Here is a 26,976-nt window from a genome sequence, read left to right as displayed (position 1 = left end):
AAGGATTTTGCCCCCCTCGCTGTTGCCAGCTGTAAGTTGCAGGTCCCTAGTGTGCCGGATGGCAATGGATCTTCTGGTCTTTTTTTAATCCTTCTGCCAACGAGTTTAAATCAAAGCCCTGTGGTTTTTCGATCCCTGTGCCAAATATTTACTACTCATTAGTTACTCGTTATGATCTGTATCTCAGTTAATTCTCCCACAGCCGACTCTGTTTCCCAAAGAAAACGGTCCCGCAATGAAAATATTTTGGTGTGTGTGTAGGAAAGAACTGCAGATTCTGGTTTGGGGTCGAGACCCTTCGTCAGACTTGGAGCCGGGGAGAAACGGAAACGAGAGATATGGACGGGGATATCGAGAACAATTGAATGAAAGAATGGGTGACGTTTCCGTCCTCCTTCTCTCCTGAGATGCTGCCTGACCCGCTGAGTTACTCCAGCATTTTGTGAAATAAATACCTTCGATTTGTACCAGCATCTGCAGTTATTTTCTTACACAATTGAATGAAAGATATGCCAAAAGTAACGACGATCAAGGGAAGGTGGAGCCCACAATGGTCCATTGTTGGCTTTGGGCTGGGTGATAAAGAGTTGTACAGAGTGAAACTCAACAGGATGACAGTGAAACTAGTATGGCAGACACAAAATGCTGGAGTAACGCAGCCGGTCAGGCAGCATCTCTGGAGAGAAGGAATGGGGGACGTTTCGGGTCGAGATCCTTCGTCAGTCTGAACAAGGGTCTCGAACCGAAACGTCACCCATTCCTTCTCTCCAGAGATGCTGCCTGACCCGCTGAGTTACTCCAGCATTTTGTGTCTACCTTCGATTTAAACACGCATCTGCAGTTTTTTTTCCTAGTGACGACTTGGGTAGGGGATGGACGGAGAGAGAGAGGGTGAAAGCGGGGGTTACTTGAAGTTGGAGCAATCAATATTCATACCGCTGTGTTGTAAGCTGCCCTTGTGGAATATGATGTTAGTTTGGGTTTGTTCCCTTGCGAGTGCTAAGAAAGTCAAGGAGGTCTGGGGGCAGGAAACTGATTACACTGAACATTTGGAGCACAATCGCAGTGTGGTGGAGCGCAGGGAATGCTGTTGTGAAAGTGAGCCCTTGCTCAAAGAAGTACTGTGTGGCATTGTATTCAGCAGTGCAGACAAACACAATGTCCTGCATTCACAGAGCTGCCTGATACAACGTGCTCTGGTTATTTTGTCCTCCCATAGCTCTCGAGAACCAAGGCTGCCCTTTCTTAAGTGTAGACTCTTGCAAGTAGCCAAATCGTGCTCAGCAAACTCCCACAGCCAGCATTGTGGTAACAGGGTCAGGCAGCATCCCTGGAGAACATGGAGAGGTGACGTTTAGAGTCGGGACCCTTCTTCAGACTCGGACGTGACCCGAAGCGTCATCTTTGCATGTTCTCCAGAGATGCTGCCTGAGTTAACCCAGCACTTTGCGTCTTTTTTTGTTTTGCATTCGAATAACATCTTTCAGTTTGAGCCATTAACAGCCAGTGCAATACATCTGAAATGTAGGAGTTGTGGAAATAATGGCTGCTAAAATACACACAGGAAGCCCCCTCAAACAGCAGTGTGTTGATGGTTTCATGATGTAGAATCTGTGGAATTCTCTGCCTCAGAAGGCAGTGGAGGCCTATTCTCTGAATGCATTCAAGAGAGACCTAGATAGAGCTCTTAAGGATAGCGGAGTCAGGGGGTATGGGGAGAAGGCAGGAATGGGGTACTGATTGAGAATGATCAGCCATGATCACATTGAATGGCGGTGCTGGCTCGATGGGCTGAATGGCCTCCTCCTGCACCTATTGTCTATTGAGTGGGGAAATAAATATTGGCCAGGGTTTGAGTTGATTCACCTGGGGAGTGCAGATGGGCCATTGCTTTGGTCCAAAAACCTCTGACCTTGTGGTTAATGCTCTGGGGTAGTCCTACCACCCCAGCAACGGACTGTTCTAGCTTCTACGGTCAGGCAAACGCCTCCGCTGTCACGCTGTGAAAACGGAGAGGATGAGACGGAGTTTCTTCCCACAGGCCATCAGGACTGTTAATTATTATAACTCCAGGGACTCAATTTTTTTTCTGTATTAATTTTAATTTATATGCTGCAATTGTAACCTTTTTTTTTGCACAATCCGCAGGCGTTGCCACTTTCATTTCACTGCACATCGTGTATGTGACAAATAGACGTGACTTGTTCGATGTTTCTGCTGAGGTCTCCTGAACGGTTCTTAGTTAAGGTGTAAGAATTTAGTTGGGAGATTCATCGTGGAAACAGGCCCTGTGGCCCACTGATTCTCCACCAACCAGATATCACCCGTACACGAGTACTATCTTGCACGCAAGGGGCAACGTACAAAGCCAATTTAGCTACAAACCCACGTGCCTTTGGAATGTGGGAGGAAACCAGAGCTCCCAGAGGAAACCCATGAGGTCACAGGGAGAACGTACAAACTCAGGGCAGACACCACCGTTCCTCCCCCATCTCAAAGACTAATGGCCCCTGTGTGTTGCCCCTAGTGTGTGGGGCAGAACTAGTTCATGGGGATTGCTGGTCTGTGCGGACTCAGTGGGCTGAAGGGCCTGTTTCCACACTGTATCTTTAAACTAAGCTAAATAGTAAATGTCATCATTTCAAGACCGATGAAGACGTGTGGGTTTATAGGTTAATTGACCTCTGTAAATTTTGCGCAACTGTGTAGGGGGTGGATAGGAATTTAGCTTAGTTTTGTTTAGAGATATAATGTGGTCGTTCGGCCCATCGAGTCCACGCCAACAGTCCAGCAATCCCAGTATCCTAGCCCTGTCCTACACAGATTAGGGACAATTTACAATTCTACCAAACGAGTTAGCCTGCAAACGTGTATGTCTTTGGAGTGTGGGAGGAAACTGGAGCTTCCCGGAGAAAGCCCACGCTGGTCGCGGGGGAGAACGCACAAACCTCGTACTGACAAGCACCTGTAGTCGGGGTCGAACCCAGGACTGGTGCTGTAAGGCAGAACTCTGCCGCTGCCCCTAGGGATGTGAAGTAACGCAGAGCTAGTGTGAACGGGTGATTGCTAGTCGGCGTGGGCTCGGTGGGCCTGAATCCTTGCTGCATCTATCAAGCGATCTTTGAGCTGCCACTAAACTCTCTCTCTCTCTGTCTCTCTCCAGGGCTGTGTAGATTGCTCCGTTTGAGGAGATGGCCGACCCGCCCTCCCGGGTTCCTCCCACGGAGGTTGAGCAGCAGCAGCAGCAGCAGGCCGGGGCACCGGCTGGTGAAGTGCCCGCAGGCTGGTCGCTGCTGACGACAGACGGCCTGGTGCCATCCCCGGCCTCCTCGCCGCACGGCTGCCCGGAGCCCGTGGGGGCGGGGGTGAGACCGCCCGGCGCCGCCAGCCTCTCCACGCCGTGGGGTGAGGCCGAGGTCACCCGCGGGGAGCAGCGAACGCGTGGCAAACGACCCCCCGACTCACCGGGCGGCAATCCCAACGCTGCTCCATCTCACCAGGTGAGTGGTGCCTTGTCCTGACGGTGAACAAGAGAGGACATCTCGTTCTATGGTGCGACGGATTGTATGTGGAAACCCATCCCCCCCAAAAAAACACTGTAGACACAAGGAACTACAGATGCTGATTTATAAAGTGCTGGGGCAAATCAGCAGGTCAGGCAACATCTCTGGAGATTATTTATTCACAAAGTGCTGGAGTAACTCAGCAGGTCGGGCAGCATCTCGGGAGAGAAGGAATGGGTGACGTTTTGGGTCGAGACCCTTCTTCAGACTGATGTCAGGGGGGCGGGACAAAGGAAGGAAAAAGGTGGAGACAGGAAGATAGAGAGAGAACTGGGAAGGAGGAGGGGAAGAGAGGGACAGGGGAACTATCTAAAGTTGGAGAAGTCGATGTTCATACCACTGGGCTGCAAACTGCCCAGGCGAAATATGAGGTGCTGTTCCTCCAATTTCCGGTGGGCCTCACTATGGCACTGGAGGAGGCCCATGACAGAAAGGTCAGACTGGGAGTGGGAGGGGGAGTTGAAGTGCTTGGCCACCGGGAGATCAGTTTGGTTAATGCGGACCTGGCGCAGGTGTTGAGCGAAGCGATCGCCGAGCCTGCGCTTGGTTTCGCCGATGTAAATAAGTTGGCATCTAGAGCAGCGGATGCAATAGATGAGGTTGGAGGAGGTGCAGGTGAACCTTTGTTCACCTCTGGAACATCTCTGGAGAGCATGGACAGATGACTTTGCAGGTTGGGACCCTACTGAAGTAACTCAGCAGGTCAAGCAACATCTCGGGAGAACATTGAGAGGTGATGTTTAGGGACGGGACCCAACTAAATTAACTCAGCGGGTCAAGCAACATCTCTGGAGATCATGGAGAGGTGATGTTTTGGGTCAGGACCCGACTGAAGCAACTCAACGGATCAGGCAACATATTCGGGAATAACCCAGCAGGTCAGGCAGTGTCTCTGGAGAACACTGATAGGTAACTTTGCAGGACTTGACCCTTCTGAAGTGCCTCAGCAGGTCAGGCAGCATCTCTGAATAACAGGTGACGTTACAAGTCAGAGCCCTTCTTCTGAAGTTACAATGACTTTGTGCCGTCTTTTCAGAAAGAGATTGCAGACGCTGAAAACCCGAAACAAATGGTGCTGGAAATACTCAGCAGGTCGGGCAGCATCTGTGGAAAGGGAGACGGAGAGAACGATTCAGTTCGAAGACTCGTGGTCAGAACTGGTTGAAGGGTATTTGACCTGAAACGTTAACTCTGTTTCTCTCTCCACCTGCTGCGTATTTTCAACGCTCTCTCCTTTTGAGAGGGTTTTGATTTATTCGTTTGTGGAGAGTGGAAGTTGCTGGTGAGGCCGGCATTTGTCGTCCATCCCCGATTGCATGGATCCACAAGAAACTGCAGATGCTGGAATCCTGGAGAGAAAACACACAAAGTGCTGGAGGAACTCAGCTGGTCAGGCAGCATCTGGGGAGGGAGTGGACGGGCGGGGTTCTGGATCGGGACACTTCATAATACTCTGAAGACGTGCGTCCCAACCCAAAACGATGCCTATCCATTTCCCCCCCAGATGCTGCCAGACCCGCTGAGTCCCTCCAACACTTTTGTGTTTTGCCCAATTGCTGTGGAGTTGTTGATTGTCCCCAGTGTTTAGGATGATGCCAGTGTGTGGGGATCGCTGGTCAGCATGGACTCGGTGGGCTGAAGGGCCTGATTTCCGCGCTGTATCCCTAAAGTCTAAAGTAAACCAAGCTTCTGTTAAGATGGCCGAAAAGACGGCTCGGAATCCAGTCTTTCTGTCCGTGCAGGGAACGTCGAGAATTGTGGCATGGTGGTGCAACGGTAGAGTTGCTGCCTTCCAGCTCCAGAGACCCCGGTTCGATCCCGACTACGGGCGCTGTCTGTGCGGAGTTTGTACGTTCTCCCCGTGACCTGCGTGGGTTTTCTCCGAGATCTTCGGTTTCCTCCCACACTCCAAAGACATACAGGTTTGTAGGTTAACTGGCTTGGTATAAATGTTAAATTTACCCTGTGTGTGTAATTTACCCAGGGTAGTGTTAATGTGCGGGGATTGCTGGTTGGTGTGGATTCGGTGGGCCGAAAGGGCCTGTTCCCGCACTGTATCTCTAAACTTAACTAAAGTCGTCTGGGCTGTTCAACTCTTCAGGACAACGGGTATTTATGGCCAAGTTCAGACCTTACACTTTTAGCAACTTCAGGGGTACAAGATGGGGATGGAATCGTGGCCATTCTTGTGTGCTGCCTTGATTTGCTATTCTTACATTCTTGTACTTGAGTATGGTCGTGCCTTGGTACAGTAAGATTTTTCCTGTACTGTATGCAAAAAAAGGAATTTCACTACCATTGCACACATGACAACAAAGTACCATTGATCGCCAATTCTTTGCACAGGAGGGACAGAACTCCTTGTATAAACCGGTGTCTGCAGTTCCTTGTTTGTACAGAAACACAGAGCATCGAGATGAGAGGGTGGCGGGCGTGATGCGTGGTGATACAGCACAGAAACATCTGGGGTCTCTCTGTACCTTCCGCCACTGAGCCTTTAGACATTAGAGATACAGCGCGAAAACAGGCCCTTCGGCCCGCCAAGTCCGCGCCGACCGGCGAGCCACAAATACTAGCACTTTACAATTTACAATTTACTGAAGGCAATTAACCGTCAAACCTGCACGTCTTTGGAATGTGGCAGGAAAGCCGAGCACCTGGAGAGAACCCACGCGGTCACTGAGAACGGGCAAACTCCGTACATGCAACACCCGTGGTCAGGATCGAACCCAGCACTCTGGTGCTGTGAGGCAGCAACGACTACCACTGCCCTACTGTACGTGAACGTGGCTGTCTCCGGCCTCTGCTGGAATGACCCATTTGCTTTTCTGGAATCTTTCAGGATGTCCCGGGATCGCTGAGCCGAGGGGAGGGGCAGCCCGACGACTCGTTGGCATCCGGTCAGGGAGAAGCGGCCAACGTGGGTCCCGGCCTCAGCCCCTACGAGCCGGTGCAGCCTCACTGGTTTTACTGCAAGATGGAAGACTCCAAGGCCCTCTGGACTCCCTTCAGTAAAGTGGACTCTCTCGTGCTGGAGGACAAGTGCTCGTCTGGTAGGTACCTGGCTCTGGGCTTCAGGGAAACAGCGGGGAAACGGGTCCCTTCGGCCCACCGAGTCCGCATTGACTGGCGATCCCGTACTTGAGCACTATCCCACACACTGGGAACAATTCACAATTTTACCTAAGCCAATTAACCTCCGTCTTTGGAGTGCAGGTGGAAACCAGTTGTACAGGGCCCTAGTGAGACCGCACCTGGAGTACTGTGTGCAGTTTGGGTCTCCAAATTTGAGGAAGGATATTCTTGCTATTGAGGGCGTGCAGCGTAGGTTTACTAGGTTAATTCCTGGAATGGCGGGACTGTCATATGTTGAAAGACTGGAGCGACTAGGCTTGTATACACTGGAATTTAGAAGGATGACAATAGACAATAGACAATAGACAATAGGTGCAGGAGTAGGCCATTCAGCCCTTCGAGCCAGCACCGCCATTCAATGCGATCATGGCTGATCACTCTCAATCAGTACCCCGTTCCTGCCTTCTCCCCATACCCCCTCACTCCGCTATCCTTAAGAGCTCTATCCAGCTCTCTCTTGAATGCATCCAACGAACTGGCCTCCACTGCCTTCTGAGGCAGAGAATTCCACACCTTCACCACCCTCTGACTGAAAAAGTTCTTCCTCATCTCCGTTCTAAATGGCCTACCCCTTATTCTTAAACTGTGGCCCCTTGTTCTGGACTCCCCCAACATTGGGAACATGTTATCTGCCTCTAATGTGTCCAATCCCCTAATTATCTTATATGTTTCAATAAGATCCCCCCTCATCCTTCTAAATTCCAGTGTATACAAGCCCAATTGCTCCAGCCTTTCAACATACGACAGTCCCGCCATTCCGGGAATTAACCTAGTGAACCTACGCTGCACGCCCTCCATAGCAAGAATATCCTTCCTCAAATTTGGAGACCAAAACTGCACACAGTACTCCAGGTGCGGTCTCACTAGGGCCCTGTACAACTGGTTTCCACCTGCACTCCAAAGACGGAGGTTAATTGGCTTAGGTAAAATTGTCGGGCCCAGGTGCGGTCTCACCAGGGCCCGATACAACTGTAGAAGGACCTCTTTGCTCCTATACTCAACTCCTCTTGTTACGAAGGCCAACATTCCATTGGCTTTCTTCACTGCCTGCTGTACCTGCATGCTTCCTTTCATTGACTGATGCACTAGGACACCCAGATCTCGTTGAACTCCCCCTCCTCCTAACTTGACACCATTCAGATAATAATCTGCCTTTCTATTCTTACTTCCAAAGTGAATAACCTCACACTTATCTACATTAAACTGCATCTGCCATGTATCCGCCCACTCACACAACCTGTCCAAGTCACCCTGCAGCCTTATTGCATCTTCCTCACAATTCACACTACCCCCCAACTTAGTATCATCTGCAAATTTGCTAATGGTACTTTTAATCCCTTCGTCTAAGTCATTAATGTATATCGTAAATAGCTGGGGTCCCAGCACCGAACCTTGCGGTACCCCAATGGTCACTGCCTGCCATTCCGAAAGGGACCCATTTATCCCCACTCTTTGTTTTCTGTCTGTCAACCAATTTTCTATCCATGTCAGTACCCTACCCCCAATACCATGTGCCCTAATATTGCCCACTAATCTCCTATGTGGGACCTTGTCGAAGGCTTTCTGAAAGTCGAGGAACACCACATCCACTGACTCTCCCTTGTCAATTTTCCTAGTTACATCCTCAAAAAATTCCAGTAGATTTGTCAAGCATGATTTCCCCTTCGTAAATCCATGCTGACTCGGAATGATCCCGTTACTGCTATCCAAATGCTCAGCAATTTCGTCTTTTATAATTGACTCCAGCATCTTCCCCACCACTGATGTCAGACTAACTGGTCTATAATTACCCGTTTTCTCTCTCCCTCCTTTCTTAAAAAGTGGGATAACATTTGCTATCCTCCAATCCACAGGAACTGATCCTGAATCTATAGAACATTGAAAAATGATCTCCAATGCTTCCACTATTTCTAGAGGAGATCTTATCGAAACGTGTAAGATTATTAAGGGGTTGGACACGTTAGAGGCAGGAAACATGTTCCCAATGTTGGGGGAGTCCAGAACAAGGGGCCACAGTTTAAGAATAAGGGGTAGGCCATTTAGAACTGAGATGAGGAAAAACGTTTTCAGTCAGAGAGTTGTGAATCTGTGGAATTCTCTGCCTCAGAAGGCAGTGGAGGCCAATTCTCTGAATGCATTCAAGAGAGAGCTGGATAGAGCTCTTAAGGATAGCAGAGTCAGGGGGTATGGGGAGAAGGCAGGAACGGGGTACTGATTGAGAATGATCAGCCATGATCACATTGAATGGCGGTGCTGGCTCGAAGGGCCGAATGGCCTCCTCCTGCACCTATTGTCTATTGGAACTGGAGCACCCGGAGCAAACCCACGCGGTCACGGAGAGAAGGTGCAAACTCCATACATACAGCACCCGTGGTCAGGATGGAGGCAGGATCGCTGGCTCTGTAAGGCAGCAACTCTACCGCTGCGTCACCACCATGCTGCCCTTTATCCACAACCCCTGGCTTAGGAAGCCAGTGCCTTTCAACGCGGGGAGGATCCATAGACGTCTGCAGCACCCCCACTCCACCCAGCGGCCCAGTGGCACAGCTGGTAGAGCCACTGCCTCACGGCGCCAGAGACCCGGGTTCGATCCTGGTCTCCGGCGCTGGACGTGTGGAGTTTGCACGTTCTTCCCCATGACCGCGTGGGTTTCACGCATTCCGCTGGTTTTGTGGGACCTGCGGGATTAAGCTGTAAGTTGCCCCTGGTGTAGGCAAGTGGCACAATCCAGCAAAGTGCCGGGGGCAACTCAGCGGGTCAGGCAGTGGCTCTGGAAGACGGGGACACAAGACCATCACTTCTCCATGCCCACCAGAGATGCTGCTGCCTGACCCCGTGAGTTACTTCAGCACTTTTGAGTCTTTTGCTTTGTAAGCCAGCATCTGTGGTTGCAGGTTTCGCCTGGTGGTATCCAGGGACAGCTGGTGTGAATGTCGCAAGTGTAGGTTTAGTTTTAAATGTGTGGGCAGCATAGTCAGGGTGGGTCGAAGGGCCTGTTTCCATGCCGTGTGATTCTGCCTTTGAGAGCTGGCACGGTGTGTAGGATAGAACTAGTTTGCAGTGAGGACTCGATGGGTCGGGAGGGCATTTTCCCTGCTGTGTCTCCCAACTAAACTAAAGTAAATAGATCGGGATGGAAGGGACATGAAAAATAAACTGGAAGTATAAGAAAATAACTGCAGATGCTGGTTACAAATCGAAGGTATTTATTCACAAAATGCTGGAGTAACTCAGCCGGTCAGGCAGCATCTCGGGAGAGAAATGAATGGGTGACGTTTCGGGTCGAGGCCCTTCTTCAGACTGAAGAAGGGTCTCGACCCGAAACGTCACCCATTCCTTCTCTCCCGAGATGCTGCCTGACCTGCCGAGTTACTCTAAAAATAAACTGGATGTGGTTCTTCTAAGGAATATCTTTCCTCGGTTTTTTTTTCTCGCTGCAGCGCTGGAGTTGGAGGAGGAGGCGGTGGTGGCGACGGATGGCGGGCGCTACGACGTGTCGCTGGTCCGGCGCTCGCGGCACGCCGTGTACTGGCAGGAGGCCCCCAGCGAAGTCCGACGCTGCACCTGGTTCTACAAGAGCGACAAGGACAGCCGCTTTAACCCCTACACCGAGCAGTGCAGCCGGCAGATCGAGGTACCTAGATAGAGCTCTTAAGGATAGCGGAGTCAGGGGGTACGGGGAGAGGGCAGGAACGGGGTACTGATTGAGAATGATCAGCCATGATCACATTGAATGGCGGTGGTGGCTCGAAGGGCCGAATGTCCCTCCTCCTGCACCTATTGTCTATTGTACCGTAACACCAGCTGATATCTGTCCCACCTCACCTCCCATCACCACGGTGGCGCAGCGGTAGAGTTGCTGCCTTGCAGAGCGTGGCAACGCCAGAGACCCGGGATCAATCCCAACTACGGGCGCTGTCTGTGTGGAGTTTGTACGTTCTCCCCGTGACCGCGTGGGTTTTAGATTTTTAGATTTAGATTTAGAGATACAGCGCGGAAACAGGCCCTTCGGCCCACCGAGTCCGCGCCGCCCAGCGATCCACGCACATTAACACTATCCTACACACACTGGGGACAATTTTTACATTTGCCCAGTCAATTAACCTACATATCTGCACGTCTTTGGAGTGTGGGAGGAAACCGAAGATCTCGGAGAAAACCCACGCAGGTCACGGGGAGAACATACAAACTCCGTACAGACGGCGCCCGTAGTCAGGATCGAACCTGAGTCTCCGGCGCTGCATTCGCTGTAAGGCAGCAACTCTACCGCTGCGCCACCGTGCCGCACTCCATTTTTTTCCTCCCATCCTCCAAAGACGTGCAGGTTTGTAGGTAGATCGGCTTGGTATAAGTGTAAATTGTCCACAGTGTGTGCAGGCCAGTGTTGATGTGCACGGATCGCTGGTTGGTGCGGACTCGGTGAGCCCAAGTGTCTGTTTCGGTTCTGTATCTCTAAACTAAACAAAACTAAATCTCGCCCAGCCAGTGATGGAGCCCTGTGTCGCTGGCTGTCTGCCCCCACTCTAGTCCTGCCTTCACCTCTCTCCTGCTGCTCCTTGCACTGGTGAGAACATCTCACAGCCACTCCTCTGGCATGCTACAGAGTCGTACAGTGTGGAAGCAGGCCCTCCAGCTCAACTGCAATCCTGCCCTTGAAATATGGATTTCAAGAGTGTTTGATTTCCATGTGTAGCAACAACAGAACAATGAAATTCTTGCTTGCATACTGGGATACTCAAACTCAGCCGATCCCATAGATAAATCTGGAACTTGAAAAGCCGATAACAGTATGAGGGTCAATAGACAATAGACAATAGACAATAGGTGCAGGAGTAGGCCATTCAGCCCTTCGAGCCAGCACCGCCATTCAATGCGATCATGGCTGATCACTCTCAATCAGTACCCCGTTCCTGCCTTCTCCCCATACCCCCTCACTCCGCTATCCTTAAGAGCTCTATCCAGCTCTCCTCCAGGTCACATGGCACGGCAATAAACCCTTCGGCCCATCTTGCCCGTGCCGACCAAGAAGCTCGTCCCACCTGCCCACGTTTGGACAATATCCCGCTAAACCTTTCCTATCCACGTTGGTGCCAAGTGACCAGAAAAATAACACAAGGAAAACCCACCTGGTTCACCAGTGTGTTTCAGGGCAAGAAATGGACTGCCCTTCCCTTCCCTGCCCCAGCAAACTCCACAAGGAAGCAAACTCCACAAGGAAGCAAACTCCACAGTCTGAAGAAGGGTCGCGGCCTAAAACGTCACCGATCCACGTTCTCCAGAGATGACTTTGGTTTATTGTCAGGCGTACCGAGGGTACAGTGAGGAGCTTTTGTTGAATGCTAACCTGGTCAGCGGAAAGACGACACGTGATTGCAATCGAGCCGTCCAAGATAATTAGGGGATTGGACACATTAGAGGCAGATAACATGTTCCCAATGTTGGGGGAGTCCAGAACAAGGGGCCACAGTTTAAGAATAAGGGGTAGGCCATTTAGAACGGAGATGAGGAAGAACTTTTTCTGTCAGAGGGTGGTGAAGGTGTGGAATTCTCTGCCTCAGAAGGCAGTGGAGGCCAGTTCGTTGGATGCTTTCAAGAGAGAGCTGGATAGAGCTCTTGAGGATAGCGGAGTGAGGGGGTATGGGGAGAAGGCAGGAACGGGGTACTGATTGAGAGTGATCAGCCATGATCGCATTGAATGGCGGTGCTGGCTCGAAGGGCTGAATGGCCTACTCCTGCACCTATTGTCTATTGTCTATTGTCCACAGTGTACAGATACATGATAAAGGGAATAACGTGAATAAGGTTTTGTGCAAGATGAAGACTGATCCAAGATAGAGGGTCTCCAATGAGGTAGATGGTCGGTAGATAGATAGATATCTAATAGATAGGTAGATGTTGCCTGACCCACTGATTTACCCCATCACTTTGTGTCCCTTTCTGGCAAACTCCAAACCTGCAAGCAGCGCTTGTAACCTAAATAGAGTCATGTAGTGATAGTGTGGAAACAGGCCCTTCGGCCCAACTTGCCAACTTGTCCCACCTGCCTGCCCTTGGTCCATATCCCTCCAAACTTATCCTGTCAATGTACTTGTCTAATGTACATGGGCGGCACGGTAGCGCAGCGGTAGAGTTGCTGCTTTACAGCGAATGCAGCGCCGGAGACTCAGGTTCGATCCTGACTACGGGTGCTGCACTGTAAGGAGTTTGTACGTTCTCCCCGTGACCTGCGTGGGTTTTCTCCGAGATCTTTGGTTTCCTCCCACACTCTAAAGACGTACAGGTATGTAGGTTAATTGACTGGGTAAATGTAAAAATTGTCCCTAGTGTGTGTAGGATAGTGTTAGTGTGCGGGGATCGCTGGGCGGCGCGGACTTGGTGGGCCGAAAAGGCCTGTTTCCGCGCTGTATATATATGAAATATGAAATATGAAACTGTTTCTTAATTGCTGGGATAGTCCCAGCCTCAACTACCTCGTCCGGCAGCTCATTCCATACACCCACCACCCTTTGTGCGAAAAAGTTACCCCTCAGATTCCGATTAAATCTTTTCCCCTTCACCTTGAACCTATGTCCTCTGGTCCTCAATTTCCCCTACTCTGGGCAGGAGCACGACGTAAGCAAGAGTTAAGAAATGAAATGATAAAATAAATTCAAATGAACCCTGTGAAATGGTTTTAGCGAGGCCCTCTGCTCAGGAATAAATTGGTGAAGGGGGGTGACTATCGGACAAGCCACTAACGTCTGCACTCTGTAAATAATTTTCTTTTGCTTTACAAACAAAAAGTGTTGTTTGACGATAAGGCTCCTGTGTCCCGGCCTGACGGATATTCTTGACTCTCCACAGAATTCGTACAAGGAGGCGGTGCTAACGAACGAGTGGAACAGGAAGGTGGAGTTCTTCACGGGGGAAGTCATTATCCTGCACAACCCCAAGGTGACTGATGGACCGACCGCAGGGGCCATGGGCTCTCACTCAGTGTTGGGGCAAAGCCGGGGATTTTCGCGTGACATTCGAGTGCCTTGTGCTGTGGCTGAGCGAGGAAGAGGATTGGGGCCTTGCTGACACTTCTTGTGAAAACCCACCAGTTGTAACCTTGGAAGGAGGCCTCCAAGTACAGAGTAGTTAGCAGTTGCTGAGGCTCTATGAGGAGCTGGTAAGGCCGTATTTGGAATATTGTACGCTAATTTTGGACACACCATATCTAAGGAAGGATGTGCTGGCTCTGGAGAGGGTCCAGAGGAGGTTTGCAAGAATGATCCCAGGAAATGAGTAGGTTAACATATGATATTCACAAAATGCTGGAGTAACTCAGCAGGTCAGGCAGCATCTCAGGAGAGAAGGAATGGGTGATGTTTCGGGTCGAGACCCTTCTTCATTCTGACCGAAACGTCACCCATTCCTTCTCTCCTGAGATGCTGCCTGACCTGCTGAGTTACTCCAGCATTTTGTGAATAAATACCTTCGATTTGTACCAGCATCTGCAGTTATTTTCTTATACTAGGTTAACATATGATGAGCGTTTGACAGCACTAGGCCTGTGCTCGCTGGAGTTTAGAAGGATGAGGGGGGGACCTCATTGAAACGTAGTGAAAAATAGTGAACGGTTCGGATAGAGTGGATGTGGAGAGGATGTTTCCACTAGTGGGATAGTCTGGGTGTAGAGGTCATAGCGTCAGAATTAAAGGAAGTTCTTTTAGGAAGGAGATGAGGAGAAATTTCATTAGTCAGAGGATGGTGATTCTGGTGGATTATTTTCCCACAGAAGGCTGTGGAGGACATGTCAGTGGATATTTCTAAGGCATAGATAGATAGATTCTTGATTAGTACAGGTGTCAGAGGTTACGGAGAGAAGGCAGGAGAATGGGGTTAGGAGGGGGAGATGGGTCAGCCAGGATAGTTTGTCTGTTTGTCTGTTTGTTTCTATGTTAATTGTATTTGTAAAGCGCTTTGTGCATGTGTTAAGGCGCTATATAAAATAAATATATTATTATTATTATTATGATTGAATGGCGGGGTAGACTTGATGGGCTGAATGGCACAGTGAAAAACTTTTGTTGTTTGTTAACCAGTCAGCAGAAAGACGACACATGGTTTTACATTAGAACCATCCACAGTGTACGATGAAGGGAATAACATTTAGTGTAAGATAAAGTGCAGTGAAATCGATCGAAGATAGTCCGAGGGTCTCCAATGAGGTAGATAGTGGCTCAGGACCACTCTCTAGTTGGTGATGGGATGGTTCAGTTGCCTGATAACAGCTGGGAAGACACTGTCCCTGAAGGTGTGTGTTTTCACACTTGTGTATCTCGTGCCTGATGGGAGAAGAGGGAGGGAGCAGGATTCGACTCGCTTTTGCCGAGGGAGTTTTTTTTAAATCAAAAATAATTTATTTAGAAACCAAAACAGTGGTAAGGGGCACTCACCCCATAATGCAAAATCAACCAAATTATCCAATCACAAAATGCTGGAGTAACTCAGCAGGTCAGGCAGCATCTCATTTCGGGTCGAGACCCTTCTTCAGAACGTCACCCATTCCTTCTCTCCTGAGATGCTGCCTGACCTGCTGAGTTACTCCAGCATTTTGTGAATAAATACCTTCGATTTGTACCAGTATCTGCAGTTATTTTCTTATACAAATGATCCAATCACAACATTTTCAAATGACGATATCACCATCCTTGTTAGGATTCATTCCACCCCCCGCCGTGCCTGGCGGTCGCGGAAATCCCCCAGGGTGCCCGTGGACAGCGCGTAGTCCCTCTCTAATCCCACCCGGGCGCGGACGAGACCACCGAAAAGGGGCAGGCAGCCGGCTCGGGCAGAGCCCTCCCCCTCCTGGTGCTGCGTGACTCGCGGATGGCCAGCTTGGCCAGGCCCAGCAGCAACCACGGTGGCGCAGCGGTAGAGTTGCCGGCTTACAGCGCCGGAGGTCCGGGTTCGATCCCTGCTGAGGGCGCTGTCCGTGCGGAGTTTGTACGTTCTCCCCGTGACCGCGTGGGATTTCTCGAGAGATCTTCGGTTTCCTCCCACACTCCAAAGACGCGCAGGTATGTAGGTAAATTGGCTTTGTAAATGTAAAAGATTGTCCCCAGCGTGTGTAGGAATGTGTTAATGTGCGGGGATCGCTGGGCGGCGCGGATCCGGTGGGCCGAAGGGCCTGGTTCCGCGCTGTATCTCTAAACAATAAACAAGAAAAGCCTATAAACCCAACCAGGATGTTCTCGGTTCTGTCGAGGGAGTCGATGGTACATCCTACAGCCAGGACCTACAGCAGTAGGTGCCCTCGGGGAATGTTGGCTGCAGTGTGCTCCTAGATCAGTTATGCCAGCTCCTGGCTTAGCCAAGGTGTCCCGCCACCCAGCTACTAGGTCTAATGTAGAGATACAGCATGGAAACAGGTCCTTCGGCCCACCCAGCCCACGCTGACCATCAGTCACCCGTTCACGCTGGTTCCATGTTATCCCACTTTCTCATCCATTCCCCACGCACCTCAGTTCAGTTTAATGTATTGTCGCGTGTACCGAGATACAGTGAAAAGCTTTTGTTGCGTGCTAACCAGTCAGCGGAAAGACAAAACCTTGATCACAACCAAAACTAGGGGTATCATATCATATCATATCATATATATACAGCCGGAAACAGGCCTTTTCGGCCCAGCAAGTCCGTGCCGCCCAGCGATCCCCGCACATTAACACTATCCTACACCCACTAGGGACAATTTTTACATTTACCCAGCCAATTAACCTACAGGGAGCCAATTAACCTACAAACCAGCCCGTCTTTGGGATGTGGGCGGTCGCAGGGAGAACGAGCAAACACCACACAGACAGCACCTGTGGTCGGGATCGAACCCAGGTCTCTGGCGCAGTGGCTGCCAGGCAGCGGGTCTCCCAGCTGTGCCACTGTGCCGCCTTTGTGGTGGGGCACCTGTATTGCTGGTTGTTGTAGTGACCTGTATTTTGCTTTTTTGTCCTCTCTTTTTTTTTCTCTCTCTTTTTTTCTCTCTCCCTTTTTCTCTCTCTCCCTTTTTCTCTCTCTCCCTTTTTCTCTCTCTCCCTTTTTCTCACTCCCTTTTTCTCACTCCCTTTTTCTCTCTCCCCCTTTTTCTCTCCCCCTTTTTCTCTCCCCCTTTTTCTCTCCCCCTTTTTCTCTCCCCCTTTTTCTCTCCCCCTTTTTCTCTCCCCCTTTTTCTCTCCCCCTTTTTCTCTCCCCCTTTTTCTCTCCCCCTTTTTCTCTCCCCCTTTTTCTCTCCCCCTTTTTCTCTCCCCCTTTTTCTCTCCCCCTTTTTCTCTCCCCCTTTTTCTCTCTCTCCCTTTTTCTCTCTCTCCCTTTTTCTCTCCCCCTTTTTCTCTCCCCCTTTTTCTCTCCCCCTTTTTCTCTCCCCCTTTTTCTCTCCCCCTTTTTCTCTCCCCCTTTTTCTCTCCCCCTTTTTCTCTCCCCCTTTTTCTCTCCCCCTTTTTCTCTCCCCCTTTTTCTCTCCCCCTTTTTCTCTCCCCCTTTTTCTCTCCCCCTTTTTCTCTCCCCCTTTTTCTCTCCCCCTTTTTCTCTCCCCCTTTTTCTCTCCCCCTTTTTCTCTCCCCCTTTTTCTCTCCCCCTTTTTCTCTCCCCCTTTTTCTCTCCCCCTTTTTCTCTCCCCCTTTTTCTCTCCCCCTTTTTCTCTCCCCCTTTTTCTCTCCCCCTTTTTCTCTCCCCCTTTTTCTCTCCCCCTTTTTCTCTCTCCCTTTTTCTCTCTCCCTTTTTCTCTCTCCCTTTTTCTCTCTCCCTTTTTCTCTCTCCCTTTTTCTCTCTCCCTTTTTCTCTCTCCCTTTTTCTCTATCTTTTTTTCCTATTTTCCTCTTTTTTTCCTATCTCTTCTCTCTCTCTCTCTCTCTCTCTCTCTCTCTCTCTCTCTCTCTCTCTCTCTCTCTCTCTCTTTCTCTTTCTCTCTATCTCTCTCTTTCTCTCTTTCTCTCTCTATCTCTCTCTCTCTCCCCTTTCATTTGACCTGTGGCCGCCCTGCCTCAGCTGATGATGCATTTCCAACCCTCTGCCTTGCTGGATGAGTGGGGCTCGGCCTCAGCGGAGCAGAGCAAGCCGTGGGCCGTGAAAAGGGGCACTGAGCAGACGTACGGGGACATCTACGCCGGGGAACCCGTGAAGGTGGATCACTTGGTCTTCATGGTGCACGGAATAGGACCGGCGTGTGACATCCGATTCCGTAGCATCATTCAATGTGGTGAGCTCCCCCCTATTGTCCTGTTACAAGTTATTAGACAGGGAGTGTATAGGACAGAATTGCAGGTGCTGGTTTAAACCAAAGATAGGCACAAAAAGCTGGAGAAACTCAGCGGGACGGGCAGCATCTCTGGAGAAAAGGAATGGGTGACGTTTCGGGTCGAGACCCTTCTTCAGACTGGAGACACTTACGCAGGTGGAGTGATGGTGGATCACTTGGTGGGCTTGGTGCAGGCAATCAGACCGGCGTGTGACATTCGATTCACACGTTGCTCTCTGGTTGTGGTGGGATGATTCAGTTGCCTGATAACAGCTGGGAGGAAACTGTCCCTGAATCTGGAGGTCTGCGTTTTCACACTTCTATACCTTTTGCCTGATGGGAGAGGGGAGAAGAGGGATTGGCCGGGGTACGACTCATCCTTGATTGTGCTGCTGGCCTTGCCGAGGCAGCGTGAGGTGTAGATGGAGTCAACGGAAGTGGAGGTTGGTTTGTGTGATGGTCTGGGCTGCGTCCATAATTCGCTGCAATTTCTTGCGGTCTTGGATGGAGCTGTTCCCAAACCACGCTGTGATGCGTCCCGATAAAATGCTTTCCATGGTGCATCTGTAGAAGTTGGTGAGAGTTGTAGGGGGACATGCCGAACGTCGTAAGCCTTCTAAGGAAGTCGAGGCGTTTGGTGGTGCGCTGTCTTGTCGTTGGTGGTCCAGGAGAAGTTGTTGGTGATATTGACTCCCAGAAATTTGGGAGTTTTCACCCATCTCTACTTCAGCACCGCCAATGCAGACTGGAGTAGGTGTACCGCTCTGCTTCCTGAAGTCAATCATTATCCCCTTTGTCTCGCTGACATTGAGAGAAAGATATTTATTCACCAAATGCTGGAGTAACTCAGCAGGTCAGGCAGCATCTCGGGAGAGAAGGAATGGCCGATGTTTTGGGTCGAGACCCTTCTTCAGACTGATGTCGGGGGTGGGGGCGGGACAAAGGAAGGATATAGGTGGAGACAGGAAGACAGTGGGAGATCTGGGAAGGGGGAGGGGAAGAGAGGGACAGAGGAACTATCTAAAGTTGGAGAAGTCAATGTTCATACCGCTGGGCTGCAAACTACCCCAGGCGAAATATGAGGTGTTGTTTGTTGTTGTCTCGACACCAGGAGACACGTTTTTTGATCACCTTCCTAAACTGCGTCTCATCATTATTTGATATCCGGCCCACAATGGTGGTGTCGTCTGCGAATTTGAAAACTGAATTAGATTTGCGCAGGGCCGCACGGTCGTGGGCTACAAGGGGTGAAGACGTGCACCGGTGAACGCTGGTTCTGCACTGCCCTTTGTATCGGTCCATGTGTTACTGAAGGATGTCCCGATCCTTGGTCAGACTCCGGCAGTTAAACGGAGCGGTGGCATTCAACAACAGCAGGATAGCATCTGGCTGCCCGTCCGCCCTCCCTGTCCATTGTCAGCCGAGGGGCACCATTGCGGCACGGTAGCGCAGCGGTAGAGTTGCTGCTTTACAGCGAATGCAGCGCCGGAGACTCAGGTTCGATCCTGACTACGGGTGCTGCACTGTAAGGAGTTTGTACGTTCTCCCCGTGACCTGCGTGGGTTTTCTCCGAGATCTTCGGTTTCCTCCCACACTCCAAAGACGTACAGGTATGTAGGTTAATTAGCTGGGTAAAGGTAAAAATTGTCCCTAGTGGGTGTAGGATAGTGTTAATGTGCGGGGATTGCTGGGCGGCACGGACTTGGTGGGCCGAAAAGGCCTGTTTCTGGCTGTATATATATGATATGATATGATATGATATTGCCTTCGGCCCCCTTGGGGCTGCAGGGTGCCATTTGTCCTCCTGACCTGCTGATCTTTCTGCCCTTCTCCGCAGTGAATGACTTTCGGAACACCTCCCTCAACCTGCTCCAAACGCACTTCAAGAAGGCACAGGATGAACAGAAGATTGGTCGGGTGGAGTTTCTGCCTGTCAATTGGTACTGCACTTTGCATGGAGAGGCAACCGGGGTGGATGAGTGAGTGTCTACATCTCCGGTACACGGAATAATGTGTGTCTGCACGCTGTACGTATGTACGCGGCGCCCATTGCTTGGGGTCTTGTACGTCCTGTTACTGTGCTTGTTTATGTGTGTGTGTGTGTGTGCGAGTTAGTTAATTAATGCATTGTCACCTGTGCCGAGGTACAGTGAAAAGCTCGTGTGTGTGAAGACGCAGGAAATAGAATGCTATTTTATATTGATTTAGATGGAAACATAGGTGCTTCGAGCCAGCACCGCCATTCAATATGATCATGGCTGATCATCCAAAATCAGTACCCCGTTCCTGCTTTTTCCCCCCATATCCCCTGATTCCTTTAGCCCTCAGAGCTAAATCTAACTCTCTCTTGAAAACATCCAGTGAATTGGCCTCCACTGCCTTCTGTGGCAGAGAATTCCACAGATTCACAACTCTCTGGGTGAAAAAGGTTTTCCTCATCTCAGTCCTAAATGGCCTCTCTTTATTGTTAATCTGTGGCCCCTGGTTCTGGACTCCCCCAACATCGGGAACATTTTTCCTGCATCTAGCCTGTCCAATCCTTTAAGAGTTTTATATGTTTCTATAAGATCCCCTCTCATCCTTCTAAATTCCAGTGAATACAAGCTCAGCTGACCCAGTCTTTCATCATATGTCAGTCCCGCCATCCCGGGAATTAACCTGCATTGCACTCCCTCAATAGCAATATTGTCCATCCTCCGATTAGGAGAATAAAATTGCACACAATACTCCAGGTGTGGTCGCACCAGGGCCCTGTACAACTGCAGTAGGACCTCCTTGCTCCTATACTCAAATCCTCTCGCAATGAAGGCCAACATGAAGGAGGCTTGGGTTGAATACAACCACAGCACGGAGAGTTTGGACCGAATGGATTTGGAGAGGATGTTTCAACTGGTGGAAGAGTCTTGGGCCAGAGGGCACAACCTCAGAATAAAAGGACGTACCTTTTGGAAAGGAGATGAGGAGGAATTTCTTTAGTCAGAGTGGTGTATCTGTGGAATTCATTGCCACAGAAGGCTGTGGAGGCCAAGTCAATGGGTGTTTTTAAGTGGAGATTGACTGGCACAGGTGTCAAAGGTTAGGGGGAGAAGGCAGAAGAATGGGGTTGAGAGGGAAAGATAGACCAGCCATGATTGGGTGGCGGAGTAGACGTGATGGGCCGAATGGCCTAATTCTGCTCCTGTGCCTTATGAGCTTATCCCATACTATACAGCCTATGTAGCCCTGTGTCTGTGTGCACAGGTTGATGACTAAAACTCTCGTTTGTTATCTTGTTTGTGACTGAACTTCAACCAAAACGGTGCACGATAGCATGACAATTTTAGGCCCATCTTACTCACCGTTGTCACTTTAGTGATAATGCAAGTAGTTTTATTGAAATCGGTGTTATATTTTTTAAGTTATTCACTTTTTAAAGTTTAAAAGCACAGACTGGAGCGACTAGGCTTGTATACGCTGGAATTTAGAAGGATGAGAGGAGATCTTATCGAAACGTATAAGATTATTAAGGGGTTGGACACGTTAGAGGCAGGAAACATGTTCCCAATGTTGGGGGAGTCCAGAACCAGGGGCCACAGTTTAAGAATAAGGGGTCGGCCATTTAGAACTGAGATGAGGAAAAACGTTTTCAGTCAGAGAGTTGTGAATCTGTGGAATTCTCTGCCTCAGAAGGCAGTGGAGGCCAATTCTCTGAATGCATTCAAGAGAGAGCTAGATAGAGCTCTTAAGGATAGCGGAGTGAGGGGGTATGGGGAGAAGGCAGGAACGGGGTACTGATTGAGAATGATCAGCCATGATCACATTGAATGGCGGTGCTGGCTCGAAGGGCCGAATGGCCTCCTCCTGCACCTATTGTCTATTGTCTAAAAGGAGGGGGGAAGGGGGAGAGGGGAGGGGGGGGAGAGGGGAGAGGGGAGGGGGGGGTTGAGGAGAGAGGGGGGGGGAGGGGAGGGTGCTGCACCAATGCAGGAGAGGTTTGGGCCCAAGGGGCTAGTACCCAATATAAGTGAGAAATAGTTCTGTATCTTAATCGTTTAAAATAATTTAAATTAATTTAAACGCAGTTTCTAGTGTGTGTGCACTTGGAAATTGCATGCAGGTGAACATTTGTTGCATGTTTGTGCGTGCTTGTCTGCTGCAGGTACATTCTGTGTACCTTGTTGTGCTCTCAATGTTCCAGTTCTATCGTGCTCGGGTGTGGAGAGGCTAGCGGGACAGACTCGTGTCCACACCGCCTCGCAGTGGTGGCTCTAGATCTGCCAACGTTTACTTATTCGGTGCAGGTTGAGAGGCAGATACTCTCTTCCTTCCCCCCCACCCCCCGCACTTCCCCACCCCATCAACACAACCCACCCACTTGGAGAAGGTGTACGGGGGGGGGGATTGGAGCCAATTGGGCTATATCGGGCGAATGGTATGTTAGCATTCATAGCAAGAGGATTTGAGTATAGGAGCAGGGAGGTTCTGCTGCAGTTGTACAGGGCCTTGGTGAGACTGCACCTGGAGTATTGCGTGCAGTTTTGGTCTCCTAATCTGAGGAAAGACATTCTAGCGTTAGAGGGAGTACAGAGAAGGTTCACCAGATTGATCCCTGGGATGGCAGGACTTTCATATGAAGAAAGACTGGATAGACTAGGCTTGTACTCGCTGGAATTTAGAAGACTGAGGGGGGTCTTATAGAAACATATAAAATTCTTAAGGGGTTGGAGAGGCTAGATGCGGGAAGATTGTTCCCGATGTTGGGGAAGTTCAGAACCAGGGGTCACAGCTTAAGGATAAGGGGAAGTCTTTTAGGACCGAGATGAGAAAACATTTCTTCACACAGAGAGTGGTGAGTCTGTGGAATTCTCTGCCACAGAAGGTAGTTGAGGCCAGTTCATTGGCTATATTTAAGAGGGAGTTAGATGTGGCCCTTGTGGCTAAAGGGATCAGGGGGTATGGAGAGAAGGCAGGTACGGGATACTGAGCTGGATGATCAGCCATGATCATATTGAATGGCGGTGCAGGCTCGAAGGGTCAAATGGCCTACTCCTGCACCTATTTTCTATGTTTCTATCCTAACCAAACCTCGTCAGTTAGCATGGAAATGCACAATATTCTTCATTGCCTTGACCAGGTGGGAGAAGGGAGGCTGGAACCCTGACTGGGATGTGGGAGCCAGAGATTATGGTCCGTTTCGTTTTTCAGTTTAGAGATGCAGCGCGGAAACAGGCCCTTCGGCCCACCGAGTCCGCCCCGACCAACGATCCCCGCACACTAACACTATCCTACACACGCTGGGGACAATTTTACATTTTCACCAAGCCAATTGGCCGACAAGGCCGTACGTCTTTGGAGCGTGGGAGGAAACCGGAGATCTCGGAACCGGAGATCTCGGAGGAAAACCCACGCAGGTCACGGGGAGAGCGTGCAAACTCCGTACAGACAGGCGCCCGTGGTCAGGATCGAACCTGGGTCTCTGGCGCTGTGAGGCAGCAGCTCTACCGCTGGGCCACCGTGCCATCTGGAGGGGAAAAAAACTGGTCAGGCCCTTCGGAGTTGAGAGGAAATGTCTTCACTCACAGGGGAGTGAATCCTTGGAGTTCTGTGCTGAAGCGGGCTGTGGAGATTCTAGCCCTCGATACATTTGCACGCAGTTGGGTAGGTTGAGGCAACGGTGGGGGGGATGAGGGGTTAACATCTATATACTAAAACTCTTGTTTGTTTGTTTGTTCCTGAACTACAGACAAAACGGTACACGATAGCGCAACAATTTTAGGCCCATCTTACTCACCGTTGTCCCTTTGGTGCTAATGAAAGAAGTTTCATTGAAATCGGTGTTATATTTTAAAAGTTATTCACATTTTAAAGTTTAAATCTGTCTCCTAGGGAGGGGGGAGGAGGGAGGATAAGGGGGTTGAGGGGGGTGGAGTGGGGGGGAGGGGAAGGGAGGGGGAGGAGGGGAAGGGAGGGGGGAGGAGGGGAGGAGAGGGTGCTTCACCAATGCAGGTTTGGGCCCAACGGGTCCACTTGGTCTAGTAGAACATTACAGCACAAGAACAGGCCGTTCGGCCCACATCGTCTGTGCTGAACATATTACCACGACCAGCTCTTATCTACCAACACATTATCCAGGTCCCACAATCCCCAGCAGATCCAAATGCCTATCCTGTGGTACATTAAACGCCACGATCATATCTGCCACAGCCACTCCCCCTCAGGAGTTTTTTCCAGGCACTCGTTATCCTCAGTGCAATCAAATATAATTGCCCCACACATCTCCTTTTAAACTTTGTCCCTCTCACCTCAAAGCTTTGCCCTCTGGTATATGACTTTTACATCCTGGCAGGAAAATGGCCGTCAACCCTGTCTAGGCCTCTTGTGGTTATACACTTCCATCGGGTCTCCCCGCAACCTCTGGCGTCCCAGAGAACACAGTCTAACTCTGTCTAACCCGCACTCCTCCCTGTAATTAATACCCCCCTGATCAGGTGGCATAGCGGGTAGAGTTGCCGCCTTACAGCGAATGCAGCGCCGGAGACCCAGGTTCGATCCCGACTACGGGCGCCGTCTGTACGGAGTTTGTACGTTCTCCCCGTGACCTGCGTGGGTTTTCTCCGAGATCTTCGGTTTCCTCCCACACTCCAAAGACGTACAGGTTAACAGGCTTGGTAAATGTAAAAATTGTCCCCAGTGGGTGTAGGATAGTGTTAATGTGCGGGGATCGCTGGTCGGTGCGGGCCCGGTGGGCCGAAAGGGCCTGTTTCATCGCTGTATCGCTAAACTAAACCAAACTAATCCAGGTGACATTACTGTAAACCTCCTCTACACCCTTTCCAATGCCTCCTCGTCCATCCTGCAATGGGGCGACCAGAACTGCACACAGTTCTCCGAATAAGTTGTGCAAACGAGTGGTGCAGGGGTAAAAGATTGGCATTGATCTCAATGAATGATGGAGCAGGCTCAAGGGGCCGAATGGCCTACTCTTTGCCGCTGGTCCCAGTGCCCTGCGTGGTAGAGTTTCCCCACTCTGTGCCTCGTACCCTCAAGAGCCACCGGTGGCACGGTGGCGCAGCGGTAGAGTTGCTGCCCTACAGCGAATGTAGGGCCTGAGACTCCGGTTCGATCCTGACTACGGGCGCCGTCTGTAAGGAGTTTGTACGTTCTCCCCGTGGCCTGCGCGGGTTTTCTCCGAGATCTTCGGTTTCCTCCCACACTCCAAAGACGTACAGGTATGCAGGTTAATTGTAAAAATTGTCCCTAGTGTGTGTAGGATTGTGTTGATGTGCGGGGATCCCTGGGCGGCGCGGACTCGGTGGGCCGAAGGGCCTGTTTCCACGCTGTATCTCTAAATCTAAATCTAAAGAGCAGCAGGAACCTTTTTTCCAGCCAATGTCCTTGCCTTTAGTAAAAGTTCATTAGTTATAGGAGCAGAATTAGGCCATTCAGTCCATCAAGTCCATTCCGCCATTCAATCACGGCTGACCTTTCTTCCCCTCTTCAAATGGTCGTAAGGAATAAGAGTAGAATTAGGCCATTCAGTCCATCAAGTCTATTCTGCCATTCAATCGTGGCTGATCTTTCCCTCTCAACGTCATTCTCCTGCCTTCTCCCCAACCCCTGACACCTGCACTGATCAAGAACCTGTCAATCTCTGCCTTAAAAATATCCACTGAGTTACCCTCCACGGCCGTCTGTGGCAGTGAATTCCACTGATTCACCACCCTCTGACTAATGAGATTCCTCCTCGAGTCCTTTCTGAGGGTACGACCATTTATTCTGAGGCCGCGGTCTCTAGTCCGAGACTCTCCCACCAGTGGAAACATCCTCTCCACATCCACTCTATCCAGGCCTTTCACTATGTGGCACGTTTCAATGAGGTTCCTCCCCCCCCCCCATCCTTCCAAACTCCAGCGAGTACAGGCCCAGTGCCGACAAACGCTCATCATATGTTGGCCCAGCCATTCCTGGGGTGATTCTTGTGAACCTCCTCTGGACCCTCTCCAACGCCAGCCCATCCTTCCTCAGATATGCGGCCCAAACCTGCTCACAATACAAATCGCCCATCGAAGGTATTTATTCACAAAATGCTGGAGTATCTCAGCAGGTCATGCAGCATCTCAGGAGAGAAGGAATGGGCGACGTTTCGGGTCTCTGAAGAAGGGTCTCGACCCGAAACGTCAATAGACGATAGGTGCAGGAGGAGGCCATTCGGCCCTTCGAGCCAGCACCGCCATTCAATGTGGTCATGGCTGATCATTCTCAATCAGTATCCCGTTCCTGCCTTCTCCCCGTACCCCCTGACTCCGCTATCCTTAAGAGCTCTATCTAGCTCGATCTAACGTCGCCCATTCCTTCTCTCCTGAGATGCTGCCTGACCTGCTGAGTTACTCCAGCACTTTGTGAATAAATAGCTTCGATTTGTACCAGCATTTGCAGTTATTTTCTTACAATGCTATTAGCCCCAACCTGCTCACAATACAAATCGCCCCAACATGCTCACAATACAAATGGCCCAAACCTGCTCACAATGCCCCCAGTGAACGTGTCGATCTTGCTGCCCCGGTCCCGCCCTGACGCCCTCTCTCGCTTCCTTCTGCCAGAGACATTCGGAGGATCACGCTGCCGAGCATCGGCCGCCTACGCCACTTCACCAACGAGACCCTGCTCGACCTCTTCTTCTACAGCAGCCCCACCTACTGCCAGACCATCGTGGACACCGTGGCCAATGAGATGAACCACCTCCTCGCCCTCTTCCAGCAACGCAATCCCCACTTCGCTGGAGGCGTGTCGGTGACTGGGCACAGCCTCGGTAAAGCAGCCAATGTTTGGTCAGCTGAGAGGGCACTGGGCACTGGGCACAGAGCAGTCCGAAGTAGGGTCTCGACCCGAAACGTCACCCCTTTCTTTTCTCTAGAGATGCCGCCTGGCCCACTGATGTTACTCCAGCATGTTGTCTATTTGCAGCACAGCAACTGGCCCTTCTGCCCACAATGCCTGTGCCATTTTGAACACACAATGCCATTTTGAACATGATGCCAACACCAG

General features: G+C 50.5%; 1 protein-coding gene across 2 annotated transcripts in view; it reads left to right on the top strand.

The window, feature by feature from the left end:
- LOC144610306 (triacylglycerol hydrolase DDHD2-like) overlaps positions 1–26,976 on the top strand; it is a 200,481-nt gene that overhangs the window by 155,154 nt on the left and 18,351 nt on the right. For both annotated transcript variants that reach the window (XM_078428908.1, XM_078428907.1), the window contains 7 exons: positions 3,164–3,500; positions 6,406–6,616; positions 10,139–10,332; positions 13,542–13,631; positions 17,703–17,913; positions 19,790–19,931; positions 26,532–26,740. In XM_078428908.1, coding sequence (XP_078285034.1) covers positions 3,192–3,500; positions 6,406–6,616; positions 10,139–10,332; positions 13,542–13,631; positions 17,703–17,913; positions 19,790–19,931; positions 26,532–26,740 — 1,366 coding nt within the window. In that variant the 5' untranslated portion in view covers positions 3,164–3,191. The remainder of the gene's footprint in view (positions 1–3,163; positions 3,501–6,405; positions 6,617–10,138; positions 10,333–13,541; positions 13,632–17,702; positions 17,914–19,789; positions 19,932–26,531; positions 26,741–26,976) is intronic.

Source organism: Rhinoraja longicauda, chromosome 36 (genome assembly GCF_053455715.1).
Source record: "Rhinoraja longicauda isolate Sanriku21f chromosome 36, sRhiLon1.1, whole genome shotgun sequence".
In the NCBI taxonomy this organism is placed as follows: domain Eukaryota; kingdom Metazoa; phylum Chordata; class Chondrichthyes; order Rajiformes; family Arhynchobatidae; genus Rhinoraja; species Rhinoraja longicauda.
This window is presented reverse-complemented; position numbering and strand designations above follow the sequence as displayed.